General features: G+C 42.9%; 1 protein-coding gene across 2 annotated transcripts; it reads left to right on the forward strand.

The window, feature by feature from the left end:
- CLN5 (CLN5 lysosomal BMP synthase) lies at positions 1 to 14,895 on the forward strand. 2 transcript variants are annotated; one of them, XM_085309527.1, is made up of 4 exons: positions 1 to 205; positions 2,953 to 3,118; positions 4,194 to 4,419; positions 13,717 to 14,895. In XM_085309527.1, the coding sequence occupies exons 1-4, from the start codon at positions 108 to 110 to the stop codon at positions 14,226 to 14,228; spliced, it is 1,002 nt and encodes a 333-aa protein (XP_085165653.1). In that variant the 5' UTR covers positions 1 to 107; the 3' UTR covers positions 14,229 to 14,895. The 2 variants fall into 2 exon arrangements, with proteins under 2 accessions (XP_085165653.1, XP_085165654.1); XM_085309528.1 differs by lacking the exon at positions 1 to 205 and adding an exon at positions 1,100 to 1,465.
- Positions 14,896 to 16,156: the final 1,261 nt, after the last annotated feature.

The raw sequence follows: 16,156 nt of genomic DNA on the forward strand, positions 1-16,156 counted from the left end.
CCCCGCTCCCGCCTTCCACGGCCGGCGGCAGCACTGGCGCTCGGGACGGAGCGCCGCAGGCCGCGAGCGGCGGCCCTGGCGGCAGACGGGCGCGGGGCCGCGGCGCCATGGGCGCCGCCCGTCTCTGCCTGCTGCTGCTGGCCTGGGCGCTGTGCTTCTCGGGCGGGCTCTGCTCCGCGCGGCGGCGCTGGCCGGTGCCTTACAGGTGAGCGGCCCGCGGAGGGAGGCGCCTCACTCCCGGCCTCCCTACCCTCTTGAGCGCTTTCCCGGCGCGGCCTGCGACCTCCCGTCCGCGCCGCGCCGGCGATGGCGGCCGGGGGCGCCCGGCGGCCTCGGGGGGAGGGAGGAGAGCCGCTCCTCCCCGCACCCGCCGCGAGCACGCGAGGCGGGGCGGGGCGAGGCGGCCAACGGCCGCGCGCGGGGCGGGGCGGGGGGCGCGGCTGGGCGGTGTGGGCGGGGGTGTTGACGCAGGAAATGCGCGTTTAAATGCTCGCGTAAATCCAGCTGTCCGAGTGGCCAAAAGAGGCGTCTGAAAAGAGCCTGTCTCTGGGAGGATATTAGTTTGCTTAGGTTCACGCTGCAGGAACCTGTCGTGAGTGTCATGCAGTTAAGCTTCCCTTTTTGATGCTGCTCCTTCAAATCTGTGATGAAGGAAGGTGCTGTGAGTGTAAGGTGCTGGCCTGGAAGTCAGCTTTGTCCTCCGGAGTATAACAGTCAGAATGTTTCTGGCTAAGTGTTTTCTTTTCTTTTTTTTTTCCCTCTCTCAACCCTCTAAAATTTTGTCTTAAATGCTCTGAAATTAGTGCCTTGGTGCCTGTGCTCTGTATACCTTTTCAAGAAATGTCTGTACTCCTTGTGCTATTCCAAGAAAGTAGTAGTTTTGGTGGTTAGTGAAACTAATTTGAGAGATGACTGCAAAATATTTCCTGTCTGGTGGTTCTTGTTCCTGCTCTTATTTAGTAGGTGCCGTTCTCATATTTCTGCTTTGTACAGAAAGRGGTGCTGGCAGAAGAGCTGAAAGACCCATCAGGTTTTCCACTTTTTAAGTTTCAGCATTTAGTCTAAAAAGTATTCATAACTCTGTTTTTTTTTAATAATAGAAATATTTGGCTTGTCATTAGTACTGTATTTGGTATGTTCAGCTCACAAGTAAGAGAACAGGTAGCAGGTACTTGACCTGATAGCTGTGTTTTTTCTTCCAGCAGATGGATTGTTGCCCCCAGTGATGAATGCCCTAGCCTTAAAGGTGCTCATTTAAAATCTATCATACTAAGGAGCTGTGATGAGGAAATGAGGTTAAGATTTTTTCTTTTTAATTGAAGTTCACTTCATATTCCTATTAATGATAAATGAAATGGAATAAAATCCTGCCAGCTGCTCCATAGCTGTTTTAGCTCCAGAACAAGGCAATGGTACTGTTGGGAAAAGTGGAGGAGTACATATTACATTATTGCATTGCACTGAAGTGAGTAGATATGACTTTGAATATGCTAGGGAAACTAGCCTGTTCAGGGGGAACACACTCRTAAGTGTGTTCTGTGTGGGCTTGTTAGTGGTAAAATGAATTGTAATCTGATTTAACTGCTATTTAGTGAATGTCTGAGGTTTTGAAAGCTTGTGTAATTGCTAGCAGTGGCAGTCAGGTGATGCCTAAGGAGTTCATCTCACAGTAATGAGTCTTTCAGGTTTTCCAGTGAAAGCTTTTCAGGTTTTCTACAGTTGCAAGACCTGGTCTCAGGATGGTCAAAACCAGTATACAAGTCAATGTGAGCCTGACTCAGAAATGTGGAATTTTTATGCTTCTAACTAAGCAACATGCTTAGTATTTTACTGTCCCATGTGAAGTACAGTGGGAGGAGAAACTGAAAATTTAAGCTGTGTAATTTGGAAACAGGACTTAAGAGTATGGCAGGTGTAAGTCTCTGCTTTTTGGCCGTGTGTTCCCTTTCCAGCCAGACTTTTTTTTTTTTTTTTTTTTTTCCCAGCCTGGACAGAAAAAAAAGTAGGATTTCAGAATGACAGCAGCAAGCTTGGAAAAATCCAGAGGTAAAAACAACATTATGTAGGCTGGGCTAGTGGCTTAAGTATGGCTCAGTAAGTCCAGTGTGCATGAGTCATCTCAGGCCTAGGGTATTTGTGCCATTTAATGGTAATGGACAACAGCTTCCTGGATATGTTAGACTCTCAGGGTATACTCTGAACAGCCTGTGTACGTGAATCTGTCTTGGTAACTCTAGACAGGAATATAGGCGTCTTACTTTAAGTGAAATTTATATCTCATCCTTAGGAGTTAGGGTAGAATTTGAAGGGGATTGGGAAAGGAAGACTTGCAGAAAGGTTTTTTTGCTGTTTGCCTGTAGTGTGTAATTCATAGGCAGATTCGATCCTCCAGTTTTGTAACCAAGGTTTAATAGAAATGATGAAYGGAAAAAAATGAGTGAATCTGGGTTCTTAGGTCTCTTTATTTAAATTAGGTAGAGGAATATCATATTTCTCTCTGATACTCTCAGTATTCTGGAGTAAAAGTGGCTTTGCTTAGGGAGCTATTACTCCAGTATAGTTTACCAAAGCAAACTGGTAACTGTGCAGACAAACTGTTAGGGAAACATGTTTAAGGAAGATCTCAACCATTTTCTCATCAACATCTGTATGTCTCTGATTTTGTGACTACAAGTCACCCTTTGCAATCTGCATCATTTCCACTTCTTAGGTATCAGCACCTTGTACAACGTCATTTGCATTCACACTGTGTAGCCTTGAGTCCCATTTCTGCAAACTTATGCCTCAACAGTCTTATAAACTTACGTATTGGGAGTTTTGCAGAGTCTGGATCACAGAATTTGTGTTTGGAAGATGCTGCACAACAGAGCTCCCTGACTCAGGCTCTTAGGAAGTCACAAGACAGCTACTGCAGCCCTGAAGCTGTGCTTAGGCTTCTCTTTCTCAACACAGGCGCTTTGATTACCGTCCGAAAACAGATCCTTACTGCCAAGCTCGCTATACTTTCTGTCCCACTGGCTCTGCTGTTCCACTTATGAAGGAAGAGGATGTCATTGAAGTGTATCGATTACAGGCTCCAGTGTGGGAATTCAAATACGGTGACCTACTTGGACATTTGGTAAGGTGATGTTTTTTGTTTAACAAAATTACAGTGGCAAATTCAGCTGATGTCAACAACAGGTGTCAAAATAGGAGCTGTAAGGTTGCAATATGCCTGTACGGAAGTGTGTTGGTGCACACAGCCTAGGCTAACTGTAGGAAAGAAGCCTGAAAAGCAGTAAGTTTCAAACAAAAGTTACAGAACTTATCTCAGCCAAAGAAAAGAGCATGGTCAGTACTGTTTATGTGTTTGAATATATTCCTCCGCAGAACTGAATATTGAGAGCATTATATTTTGGGGTTTTTGTTCTGCACTGACACTGCTCCTAGAAGATACGTGAGTTTGGCCCCTTACATCTGACAAAATGTCTGTTTAGTATGTTAAGCTTTCTGTTGTTAAAGGCATATTTGCATTACTTGTATGCATGTGAATATCTGTCAGGAATGGAAACCTGATCAAAATGATGGATCGTGAGGAGTTGTCAGCCTTTACCCTTTCTTACTTGGGTGTACATATATAATATTATGTCTTAAATGTTGAAGGAAGTGTCCATTCGTGCAGATACACAAATATGAAAGAATCTCAACTGTGATTTTACAGGTCTAATAGTAGCATAAATAAGCTTTAAAAAGCAAAACTGAGAGTCAAAGATGGGGTTAACTTCAAGTATCATTATCTTAATTGTTAACCTAAAACTGAATTTATGTTTGCCCTGCAGCTTTTAAAAAATATATATTTCTGTTGTTCCTTATGTGACTTTTATTACTATGGTCTATTTTTGGTGACTGATCTGCTCATTTCTTTGAGATCCCTGTGAGGTAAAGATTCAAAAGTGAGGTTTTTATAGTGAGCTACCACTGAGTATCTGCCTCTGAATAATAGAATATACCATCAATGGATAGACAAGCACTGAGACAGTGTGCCTCCATAGTCTAATATGTTGTGTATCAACACTGCTGAAGATGCTATCCCTCCCCCTCGCTTATGCAACACCTCCTTAACTTTTTTATTTTCTGTTCAGTTCAAGCTGAAGTCGGTTTTACAGGATCACATTTCTTTGTTAAAGCTTTTCTATTTTTTTTTCCCCCCACAGAAAATTATGCATGATGCYGTGGGCTTCAAGAGCTCTCTAACTGGCAAAAACTACACAATGGAGTGGTATGAACTCTTCCAGCTTGGGAACTGTACATTTCCACATCTCCGGCCTGGCATGGATGCCCCATTCTGGTGTAACCAGGGAGCTGCCTGCTTCTATGAAGGAATAGATGATGCACACTGGAAGGAAAATGGAACTTTGGTTCTCGTGACCACAATATCAGGTAGATTTCAGACAATTCTGGTGGCACCAGTATCATGAAATGCACAGTCAGCCTTGTCTTTGTATAAAGCAGCACCTTTTTACTTAGTTTGTAATGTAGGGACTGATGCTGTTGCCCAAAATCTGGGTTCTGTTACTCAGTGTGCAAGCAACCAATAGACACACAGGGTCAAGATATTTGTTTGTTTCATTTCTGTGCAGAAAAAGGTGCTAGGTGGTAAATCCACAAAGCTAGCACACCTTCTCCCCCTCTCATTCTTTATTTATACACACTTTTCAGGGAGTACTTTATACAAATTTTTCTATTGGTTACAGTTTCATTACATCAGGTAATCCCTCTGCGCTTGCGCTTTCRCATTCCTGTTAATTAGCATAGGAAGCAGAGAAGAGGCGGTAACGTCATTATCATGTCATTTCCATCTCATTATTCATTTARGGGTGTGTGGTTTAATATGTTAATAAGCCTAAATGAACCTAAGGTCACTTCTGGGTTATTCTGCTGTTTTTTGTCTTTCCTACCTCTTACAGCCTTCAAAGGGCTGTGGTTTCATCAAGGTTATTTGGCTGGAGCTGGTTATCCTTTGCAGTACTGTTTTTCTCTCTCCCTTGTCCTTGAGTCTTGTTAACTATTTGCAAGGTTTTTCCTCACAGCATTGCTCCAACAATTCCCCCCTTTGAGACTTAGATAATATCACTTATCTAGCGAGTCTCRTTTAAACAACTTCAGTTGTTCTCATATGGATGTTAAGTTAGTTTTAAGTATTTCTCATGACATGGGTAGTCCGGGAGATTTGGGGAACAGACAAGCAAGCAGTAATCTGAGTCACTTTTTCTGAATGCCTGTATAAGTTACAAAACCAGGTTAGTTGTACCAATGGGCATGCATAACAAAATTAACACTGTCCTCATTTTCCATGTTAACTCTATAGCAAGGATTAAATAAATCAGTATTCTTATAAAGCAGCTCTATCTATTATTAACAGCAGTATCAGAATGCAAAATAACACCTAATAACACTTAAGAGCACTCTAATTCAATGTAAGAGAGTTCAATTTCCCAAGTACAATTCATCAGTTTTGCAACTTCTGTATTCTTATCTTGAGAGGCCCTGTGGGTGTGGCAGTCCACGAGTCATTGAAAGGTGCCTTCTTTATTTGGGAATAGTGGGTCCAGGAGCTTATTCCCTCCACCTTTACTGCAGTATGAGTTGTCAGAAGCACCAGGTAAGGTCCTTTTCACCTTTCTCCTAGTGATTCTTCTTTCYACGTCCRAATATAAACTAGATCCCCAGGCTTGAAGTCATGCACAGTGGAGTCCAATGGAAGGGGGGTACCTTGATTAAGGTACCTATATAAAGATGTTAGTACCTGGGACAAAGACAATAAATACTCTCTCAACATTTCTTCCCCTCTTACATGCATTTGATCACTTCGTACTCCTATTTTATTAATTGGATAAGGTTTCCCGTAAAGTATTTCAAAAGGGCTTACTCCCTCTTTTATTCTTGGGGTTATTCTTACTCTCATCAAGGCCATTGGTAATACATCTGCCCATTTAAGATGGGTTTCTTGACACAGTTTTGAAATATGTCTTTTAAGAGTTTGTTCTTTCTTTCTGCCTTACCGCTAGACTGAGGTCTCCATGGAGTGTGTATTTCCCATTTCATCTGTAAAAATTTGAATGTTCCCTGTTTACTCTGAGATAAAGAGGTCCATTATCTGAGGATATACCTTCAGGAATCCCAAATTGAGAAATTATTTCTTTTAGTAAAATCTTAATCGCTTCCTTTGCGCGATTGGTGGAGCACAGGAAGGCTTCTGGCCAACAAGAAAATGTATCTACCAGAATTTGGGCTCTTCAGAGACCTAATTGGTGGTGTCTCATGGATAAAGGCCCTAGAAGGAAGGGGGTCCAGGAGAGCTGACTAATATTCAAACGTCACTTCCTCCAGGCTCAAGAGCAGTGCATCGCTATGAGTAAGAAGTGCAGCAAAAGGGGCAGGAGAGCTGCATGGGTGAGCAAGGAGCTCTTGGCCAAATTCAGACAGAAGAAAATACACAGAATGTGGAAGAGGGGACAGGCTACTTGGGAGAACTATAGATATGCAGAGTATGTAGAGATGCAGCAAGGAAGGCTAAGGCCCARCTGGAACTGAGTCTTGCAAGGGATGTCAAGGACAACAGGAAGGGCTTCCTCAGATACATCAACAGCAAGAGGAGGACTAGGGAAAATGTGGGCCCACTACTGAATGGGGCAGGGGCCCTGGTGACAAGGGATACAGAGAAGGTGGAATTACTGAATGCCTTCTTTGCTTCTGTCTTCACTGCTAAGGGCAGCCCTCAGGAATCCTGGAGCCTGGACATGAGGGAGAAAGTCTGGAGAAGGGAAGACTTTCCTTTGGTTGAGGAGGATATGATTTGAGACCTTCTGGGCAGGCTAGACATCCACAAATCCTTGGGCCCAGATGGAATGCACCCACGGGTACTGAGGGAGCTGGCAGATGTTGTTGCCAGGCAGCTCTCCATCATCTTTGCAAGGTCCTGGAGAACTGGAGAGGTGCCTGAGGACTGGAAGAAAGCCAGTGTCACTCCAGTCTTCAAGAAGGGCGAGAAGGACGACCCAGACAACTATAGGCCTGTCAGCTTCACCTGCATCCCTGGAGAGGTGATGGAACAGCTCATTCTAGATGTCATCTCCAGGCATATGGAGGAAAAGAAGGTGATGAGGAGTAGCCAGCATGGATTCACCAAAGGCAAATCCTGCTTAACCAATCTGTTAGCYTTCTAGGATGGAGTGACTGGCTGGGTAGATGAGCGGAGAGCAGTGSMTGTTGTCTCCCTCGACTTCAGCAAGGCTTTTGACACTGTCTCCCATAACATCCTCCTAGGCAAGCTCAGGAAGTGTGGATTAGATGAGTGGACARKGAGGTGGATTGAGAACTGTCTGAAAGGCAGAGCTCAGAGGGTCGTCATCAGTGGTRTGGAGTCTAGTTGGAGGCCTGTGGCTAGTGGCGTCCCCCAGGGCTCAGTACTGGGTCCCATCCTGTTCAACTTCTTCATCAGTGACCTGGATGAGGGGACAGAGTGCCTCCTCAGCAAGTTTGCGGATGACACCAAGCTGGGAGGAGTGGCTGACACACCAGAGGGCTGTGCTGCCATTCAGAGAGAGCTGGACAGGCTGGARAGTTGGGCGGAGAGGAACCTCCTGAGGTTCAACAAGGGCAAGTGCAKGGTCCTGCACCTAGGGAGAAATAACCCHAGGCACCAGTACAAGCTGGGGGCTGACCTTGTGGAGAGCAGCTGTGCAGAGAAGGACCTGGGAGTGCTGGTGGATGACAAGTTGACCMYRAGCCAGCAATGTGCCCTTGTGGCCAAGAAGGCCAATGGTCTCCTGGGGTGCGTTAGGAAGAGTGTTGCCAGCAGGTGAAGGGAGGTGATCTTGCCCCTCTCCTCAGCCCTGGGGAGGCCTCATCTGGAGTACTGTGTCCATTTCTGGGCTCCCCAGTCCAAGAGAGACATGGAGCTACTGGAGAGAGTCCAGCGTAGGGCTACGAAGATGATCCGAGGGCTGGAGCACCTGCCCTGTGAGGAATGGCTGCGAGAGCTGGGCCTCTTCAGCCTGGGGAAGAGCAGACTGAGAGGGGATCTTATCAATGTGTGTAAGTACCTGAAGGGAGGGTGTCAAGGGGACGGGGACAAACTCTTTTCAGTTGTCCTGCGTGACAGGACAAGAGGCAATGGGCAGAAATTGAAGCACAGGAAGTTCTGCCTGAGGGTGAGGGAGAATTTCTTCCCTGTGAGAGTGACGGAGCACTGGCACAGGTTGCCCAGAGAGGTTGTGGAGTCTCCTTCTCTGGAGATCTTCAAGGCCCGCCTGGTTGCAACCCTGTCTGTAATGCTCTAGGTGACCCTGCTGAGCAGGGAGGTTGGACTAGATGATCTCCAGAGGTCCCTTCCAACCTTACTGATTCTATGATTTGATTGCATCTTTGATCCCGCAGTGTATCTTTTTACACTGCTTATCATAGCATCTGCTCCCATATGAGTTTTTTCATGCAGTCTCTTAATGAGTACTTCCATCATTCCGACTGTAGTTAAAACTTGGCCATTTGGGGTGACCCACCACCCTTCAGCATTTTTTGTACGCTTTAGCATTTCTGCCCATTGATTTCTCTGAATATTCAGGAGGTCTCATTTGTATTTTTCTACTGGATAGTAAAGCCCCAATCACCTGTCCTGCTAGTGCTGCCTTTTTGGCTGCCATATCTGCTCTCCTGTTTCCTTGTACCACCTCACTATTTCTCTTCTGGTGGGCTTTGCAGTGCATTATGGCTACTTCTTTGGGTTCTATTATTGCCTGTAACAATATCTCTTGTCCATACGATATATTGCTTCCTTCAGAATTTAAGAGCCCTCGTTCTTTCCAAGTTGCTCCATGAGTGTGATCTACCCCAAAGGCATACTTCGAGTCAGTATATATGTATTTACTCTTTGGCCCTCTCCGGTTTCAAGGGCCCGTGTAAGAGTAATGATTTCAGCCTTTTGTGCTGAGGTGTTCGGTGGCAGTGGTTTAGCTTCTGCTTCTTTCCACTGAGCCGCTACTGCACATCCAACCTTTCTCCATTCTGTACAAAGCTGCTACCATCCGTATATAGCTCCACATCTGGGTTCTGCAAGGGTTCATCCTTTAAATCAGGCTGACTAGAATATACTTGCTCGATAGTGGCCAAGCAGTCATTTTGTAACTCTTTTTGCTCTTCACCAGGTAGCAGAGTAGTAGGGTTTAAGGTCGATACCACCTTTAAGGTAATATCTCCTTGTTCCAAYAGCAAGCATGACGTCTTACCAGTCTGCTCAGGAAAATCCAATGATGCCCCTTWTGATTTAGAGTTGCTGATACTGTGTGTGGTACAAAAATTGTTAAGGGCTGTCCCAGAGTCAATTTGCGGGCCTCTTCTATTAATAAGACGGTGGCTGCTATAGCCCGGAGGCAGGCCGGCCACCCTTTACTTAGTTCATCTAATTATTTAGAAAAATATGCCACTGGTCTTTTCCAATTCCCAAGTATTTGGGTCATTACTCCTGAGGCCACCTGCTGCCRCCACTCATGCACGTACAATTGAAAGGGTTTAGCCGTATCTGGGAGTCCCAGTGCTGGAGCTTCCATCAATTTCTTTTTTATTTCATCAAAATTAGTGTGGCATTCTGGGGTGCACTCTAACCATTCTCTTGGGCCCTTTAAGACTGCATATAAAGGTTTAGTTATCAACCCCAAATTAGAGATCCATATGCAGCAAAATCCTGCCATTCCCAAAAATCCCCTCAGCTCTCTTTTCATGCAGGGTACTGCAATTCGGCATATAGCCTCTTTTCTTTCTGCTCCTGGTGCACATTGTCCTTTTGACATTTTAAAACCAAGATATTGGACTTCCTTCTTTGCAATATGAGCCTTTTTCTTTGAAATATGATAGTTTGAAATAGAAAAATTCTCTATCCACTTCTTAATATAGAAAGTGATATGAGGCCACTGCCTTTTGAACAGCCCACACTGAAGAGATGTTAAATGAGTGTCATTTTTCTGTTGCTGTATGTTGCTATTGATGTTGCTATATAAAAATACTTGAGTCTCTTGAGTATAAGAATAGCAAAACAGCTTATATAGAATTATTATGAACTCTTCTGACGTGCCTCACCAAAACAAAACCTTCTACTGTGAAGTTGCATATGACAGCTGAGTTTTTTTTAAAAAAAAAGAGATAAAAATGTGTGCATTACAGAACAAATAAATAAGGCATATTTAGAAATTCATTTTTATCTTGCCYACTTTGTGTCATAAAACTGTGCAGATGTCTACAATAATAGGTCTATCTGTCATATGTCATAAAACTAAACCAGAATTTACATCTCTAAATGTATGGATGATCACCAGAATTGTTTCCTGGTATATACTGAAAATTGAAACTCTAAAATAAAAAGCTCTCTCTAATAAATCCAATTGATTATGGTAGTAATACAGTGAATAAATTATGGACAAAGCTCTTTGAGGACTGTTGCATTTTGTGTGAGCAAAACCATTTACTCTATTCATTTAGTATGATTAAGTGCTCCACTGCTCAGTGGAGCACAAGATTGCAACTGACAGATGTGGTATTTTATGTTAGGCCCCTTTCACTTTTAGTGACTTGCTGGACTGAGTCTCTAGATTATACCTGTTTGGTGCAGTTAGAAATTCTAGATGGTTCTTTAAGCAATGAAATAAAGGGAGCTACTTTCCTCTGGGTTTGTATCTCATGACTAAACTCCTAATGCCTAGTAAAGTTGGCTTCTTTTGTATGAATACCACATCAAATATTTTCATGCAGCTTTGGAATTTGTAATGCTTCCTCTGTGCATAGATTATTTGATGCCGAAGAAAGATGACGCTTTGCGGGTACGTTATCGAGGCATTGTTACTCTCCCCTCTTCTTTCTCACTCTCTGTTTCTGTGAAACCTTTTAGGAAGGTAGTGTCTCTGAGAGTTGAATTGACTGAATTTGACAAGGAATCTGGAAGTTACYGTGGAGAAGGATGAGTAGACACAAGCACATATGGACAGCATCATCAGCTAGACTCACTTCCTTCAGAGAGGACACAAAAAGTATGCTGTCTAATAAGAGAGAGCTTTAAAATATGAAACAGTTGGACCATCTTTGGCCTTGCAAAATCAAATGGGGCTGTTCGTCAACAGTATCAGAGACCACACTGTGCAGATCAGGCAAGGATATCCCAAGTCTGAGGTTTTGACTGGCTTGACATCTTCTGACAGTGTCATGCAGAGTTTGATCCTTTTTTATTTATTTAAGTCTCCCTTATCTCTTGGGGTCTGCTTGAGTAGAGGTGGGGAGATAATCTGGATAGTTATGAATACAATGACCTGAGCCCTTTTATACCCTATATCTCAGTCAAATCTGAAATCATACTGTAAAGCATATAAATGCTAAAGCATGGGTGCAGTGGAAGCTCTCTGCTCCTTCAGTACAGTACAGGTCCCAGACAGTGTCCAGCACTAAGTTCTTCATGCAAAAAGACTTTGCAGGAGGAAGGTGTGGCATACGCTTTCTTCCCATAAAAAGATAGTAGGAAGAGCCTGACTTAAGCCCTGAAGATTAAGGTTTGATACAACTTCCGAAAGTTTTCTAGAATAGTTTTGTTATCCAAATCCACAGTTTTTGGTTTCTTTTAATCTTGCTTAAACATATGATGTGCAGTGTGTTAGATGAGCTCCTTGGCCAATAATACCTTGAAAGGATGTACTATTCAAGGCACTGCTTATGAGTGTGCTCTTTTCAATTTTCAGCATGCAGCCTCTTGCACTTGTGTTCTGAAGCCTTGCAAGACAGATTTCACTTCCTGGTATTTGTCTTAATTTAAAAAAATTTTATCAGATCTACTTTTGTAAGGTGGCAAGTCACTCCAGGAGATAAGTACATGGTCCGCTAAACTGTTCCTGAATGAGGAACCACTAGGTTTGGATGTTACTTTAAGCGTGTGGGGTTTTTTGTTTTTGTTTTTTTTTCCTAGTTTGGCAACTTTCTTTTTTTGCAGTCCTCAATCACTTGGAAGAATTTTAAGTCTTGTTTCTTTTACTTACTGAAAACATGAAGAACAGTATTGTCTTGGAGACACAATGCATTAAAGTGCATTTTTTTTGTTTAATTTATTGGTTGTTAAGGCCAGAGGCTTATATTAAGTCCATCTCAATTTCATTAGGATAGACAAATCCTGTTCAGTGACATACGTTGCAGAATATGCTCCAGGAAGCTAATTGCTCAGAGTTAGAGAAGATAAGGGGCAGCTGCAAGCCCATCTATAGTGTACAGTAAGTACAGTTCTTGATATAGATTTTTGTGGCTTGCTAGTTTATTAAACCAAAGCATGGGCAATTAAAAAATAAGTATCCAACAACTGTCAATAAACAGAATGATTGTTATGTTTATTGTGAAGCCCCAAAGTTCTTAAGTGAAGAAAAAGTTACACTGGGGTAACCTAGAAGGTGAATGTGTGAGCTTTAGTTGCTCTGAGTAATCGCTTACAAGCATGCCTTACCCTAAAGTATGACTGAGATGCATTTACATCCTCTCTAATGAAGGGATAATCCGACCTTCACCTTGTTTGGGGGTGAGATATGTAGCATGCAGTTCTCTTCACTGCTCTCGACAAATGGAAAATTGCAGTAAATTCAGACTTGAAGTGAGTGAGAGACTTTGTTGCATGCAGGGAGGTATTAGTGACAGATGCAGACCACTAGTTACTATACTCTGAATTGCAAGGCAACTGCTGCTCATCTCTTGGGTTGCAGGAGTCTTACCTAACCATTTCTCAGCAGCTTCCCAGTACAGTTACTGTGTCTCTGCTGGGAGGACAATAACTTGCAACAAAATGGAGATCATGGCTTAGAGCACATAATTACAACGGTCATATGATCGTGTCTTTTAACATACCACACAAAAAGAAATTACAGAACTTGGCTGTGCTACAGAGGTGAGGTGCTAGACTGGTCTGAGTCAAAGTGGTTGTATACAGTTTAACAGGGACTGCGAAAATGGAGAATGGGCCTAGGCTGGGATGTGTTGCTAGGAGCATGGGGAAAACAGAAGAAGCCCTAGAGCTCTGCTTTGAAGAGGCAGGTACATTGCCTGTAAGGAGCAACCAGAGAGATGAGCTGAGTTAGAGATGTGTTCTTGATTTCAGTGGTGAAGTGGCCCATAACCAGAATACTCCAAACATATTTTAAATAAAAATAACTCTCCAGATCTTTAAATGTACTTGCCTTCATGTTCTGCTTGTATCTTTTGGCTTAATCCAATTTTGCTAGCTCAGGAGCTGCTGAAAAAAAAAAGTGCCTCACTCTGAGGTTAGGTGGATTCCTTTGGGAAGAGGCATGAAAAAATCTGAGCTAAGTTGCTGAATAAGGATAAAATTGTAGAAAGTGCTGAAATACCTGTTGCACTTGGGAATGCTTTGTCAACTTCAGTTGTAGGTAGCATAACCTACTCTTTTTCCACATGTATAAAAGAAAATATCAGGTGTTGTGGTGCTCTGAAGTTTGGAAGGTTTGGAATAGTAGCAGGGAATAGGTCAGAAAAAGGAAATATGATTGATTGAAATAACATATATAAATACAGTTTATTCAGTGGGCATCTTTGTATAGATAGGATGTTGTAGATAAAACTTTTGCTGGATGGAAGATATTTTGAATCATGAATTTCTGAATATTTCCGTTAACTTGTTTCTGTAATGCTTATTTTCCTCTCCTACAGGAACCATGTTTAATGAAATGGCAAAATGGGTAAAATATGACAATGAGACTGGCATTTATTATGAGACCTGGACAGTTCAAGCAAGTCCTGACAAACAATCAGTAATATGGTTTGATTCTTATGAATGCTCTAAATTTATACTGAGAACATACSAGAAGCTGGCTGACTTAGGAGCTGTATTTAATAAGATACAAACAAACTATACCAGCATAATTTTATTCAGTGGAGAACCCATTTATTTGGGAAATGAAACATCTATTTTTGGACCTCTGGGAAACAAGACATTGGCTGCAGCTATAAGAGACTTCTACTATCCGTTCAAACCTCATCAGACACTTGGAGAGTTCTTTGTGGATCTTTTAAAAATAATTGATCGTGTCATCTTGAATCATCAGTTTTACCTCTTTTACAACTTGGAATACTGGTTTTTACCTATGAAATCCCCTTATCTCAAAATAATTTATGAAGAAGTCCCTTTGCCTAATGGAAGCAAAACATCCTTTGGCTTATAATTACTTGCTTGAGAACCAACCTTATGAATATGTTTCAAAAATTTGGAGAATTACTGTAATGTTATTAAAAAAAGTGTTGTATACTTCACTGCTAGTTGTAAAAGTTGCTTTGGGAAGGCTTTGCTAGACAAGGGGAAAGAATTTGACTTTTTTTTTTCTTGTCAACTGCCAAAAGTCCTTGAACACTTGAAAATCTTTGACTTGGCCAGCTGGCTTCCGTGTAACCACAGTCACTGGACATCGGAGAGTCATCTGACTGAGCTGCAGCACGCGGGGAGGGTGAAGGAGAGGCAGCCTGCCTGCCCTGCTCTCAGGTGCTCTCCACAGAGATCGCTCTGTTGGAACAGATGGCTACTGGCCACTGACAGCAATGGAATACAAGGAATCAAGAGGACCTTTTSGTCTGACCAATGCAGCTGTCCATGGGTAGGAGCAAACATGAGTGCTGGGATGTGCTCAGTTCCCTCAACATGTGCCTTAGCTCCCTATTTGTTCTGTTTTGTTTTGTAGGACTATGAACTGTTCTCTGATTCATGACATAGCTGGTGTCATAGCTGGCAGGGTGGGGAGGGGCAAGTGACTTTATTAGATGTATAAGTGTTACCTTGTCTCCACTTTGCTTCCCTCATCTGAATTGTAAACTTAATACAGACAGCTCTTCCTTCAACTGGTGTGATGGTTTTCTATTGTGGATGGAAGGCAGACAGTCCATTACAGGTAACTTTGACGTATAACTCTAGTGTTCTAGCAGGCTGCCTTAAAAGAAGTCTATTTGGGGCTTAAAGTAGGTCAGAGTCACAGAAGTCATRTTTATATTCCTTTTCTTTTTCCTGCAAAAGCATGGAGTCTAATAGAAAATAATTACTTTTGTGAGGTGTGAAAGTCACAGGTAAGAATCAGTGCTTGTCACAGAAATGCCTGTAAAAAAGCAATTACGAGTACTGCTGGCAGTGATACTGGCAGCAAAGGTGCCAGCTATGGTGGCCTTAAAGTATTGTTCTTGGGTGTGCCTCGAATAGCTTGGTAGCTAGTTTGCTATTAAACTCAACTGCTTCCAGAAAGTAGGTGTTCTCTTTGCTTAGGCTGCTGAAAGGCATGTATACAACAAATGGTTACAGAAGCAGGATCTTTTCCAAATGCAGTGGCAATTTTTTTTAACTATTTGCAGAACTAGTAGCACTACTGTAGTGTAGTTTTTTTTCTTTTTTTAACTGCATAGTAGTTAAACTGTTCTACAAGCAGCAGCCCACAAAAACTGCAGTTTTTATTTGGCTTAAGCTGAATTAACAGCCTGCAGTTGTTGCAGCTAATGCAAGTACGCAGTGCTTTGATTCAAAACTTAATAATGGCAAAAGCAGGACCTTGTATTAAAAAAAAGACACTGAATTAATTAGTTGGATTACCTTATTATAGAATGAGGTGAGCATCAGAGCTGGTAACAGGAGTGAGGTGGTGAGAGCACCTCTGTTCAGCAGGAGAGAGCTGCTAATTTAGTTCCACTGTTGTAAGAAACATGAAGTTCATTTTCTACCTCAACTTCAAAAGTGCGCTGTGAGGCCAAGTCAGGATCCCAGGCTTAACAACCTGGTTTAGCTGCTTTGGACGATGCACACCAAAGAAGTAATCTGGGCAGCGCAAGGGGACGAAGGGGCACTGCAAGCCTGTCTACAGTGGATAAAGTTCCTGTTGCAGATTCTTAGGAGTCTGAAATCCCTCAAGATTGCAGAACCTGCATCTGCTTTCCCAGGTAAGAAAGAGCCTCAAAGCAGCTGAAAGCCAGAGCATCCCACCCTCTAAAGAGGAAAAAGGCTCATGAACCAGGCCAGCAGAAGCTTATTCTCCAGCATTTGCTACAAAGCTTGTAGTGTTGAAGCAGCAACAGTGACCTTTTGGAGAATGACTCAGTGCCATGGTGGGGTGACGCACAG

Source organism: Rhea americana, unplaced genomic scaffold (genome assembly GCF_003343005.1).
Source record: "Rhea americana isolate MKP2758 unplaced genomic scaffold, rheAme1 scaffold_3, whole genome shotgun sequence".
Lineage (NCBI taxonomy): Eukaryota > Metazoa > Chordata > Aves > Rheiformes > Rheidae > Rhea > Rhea americana.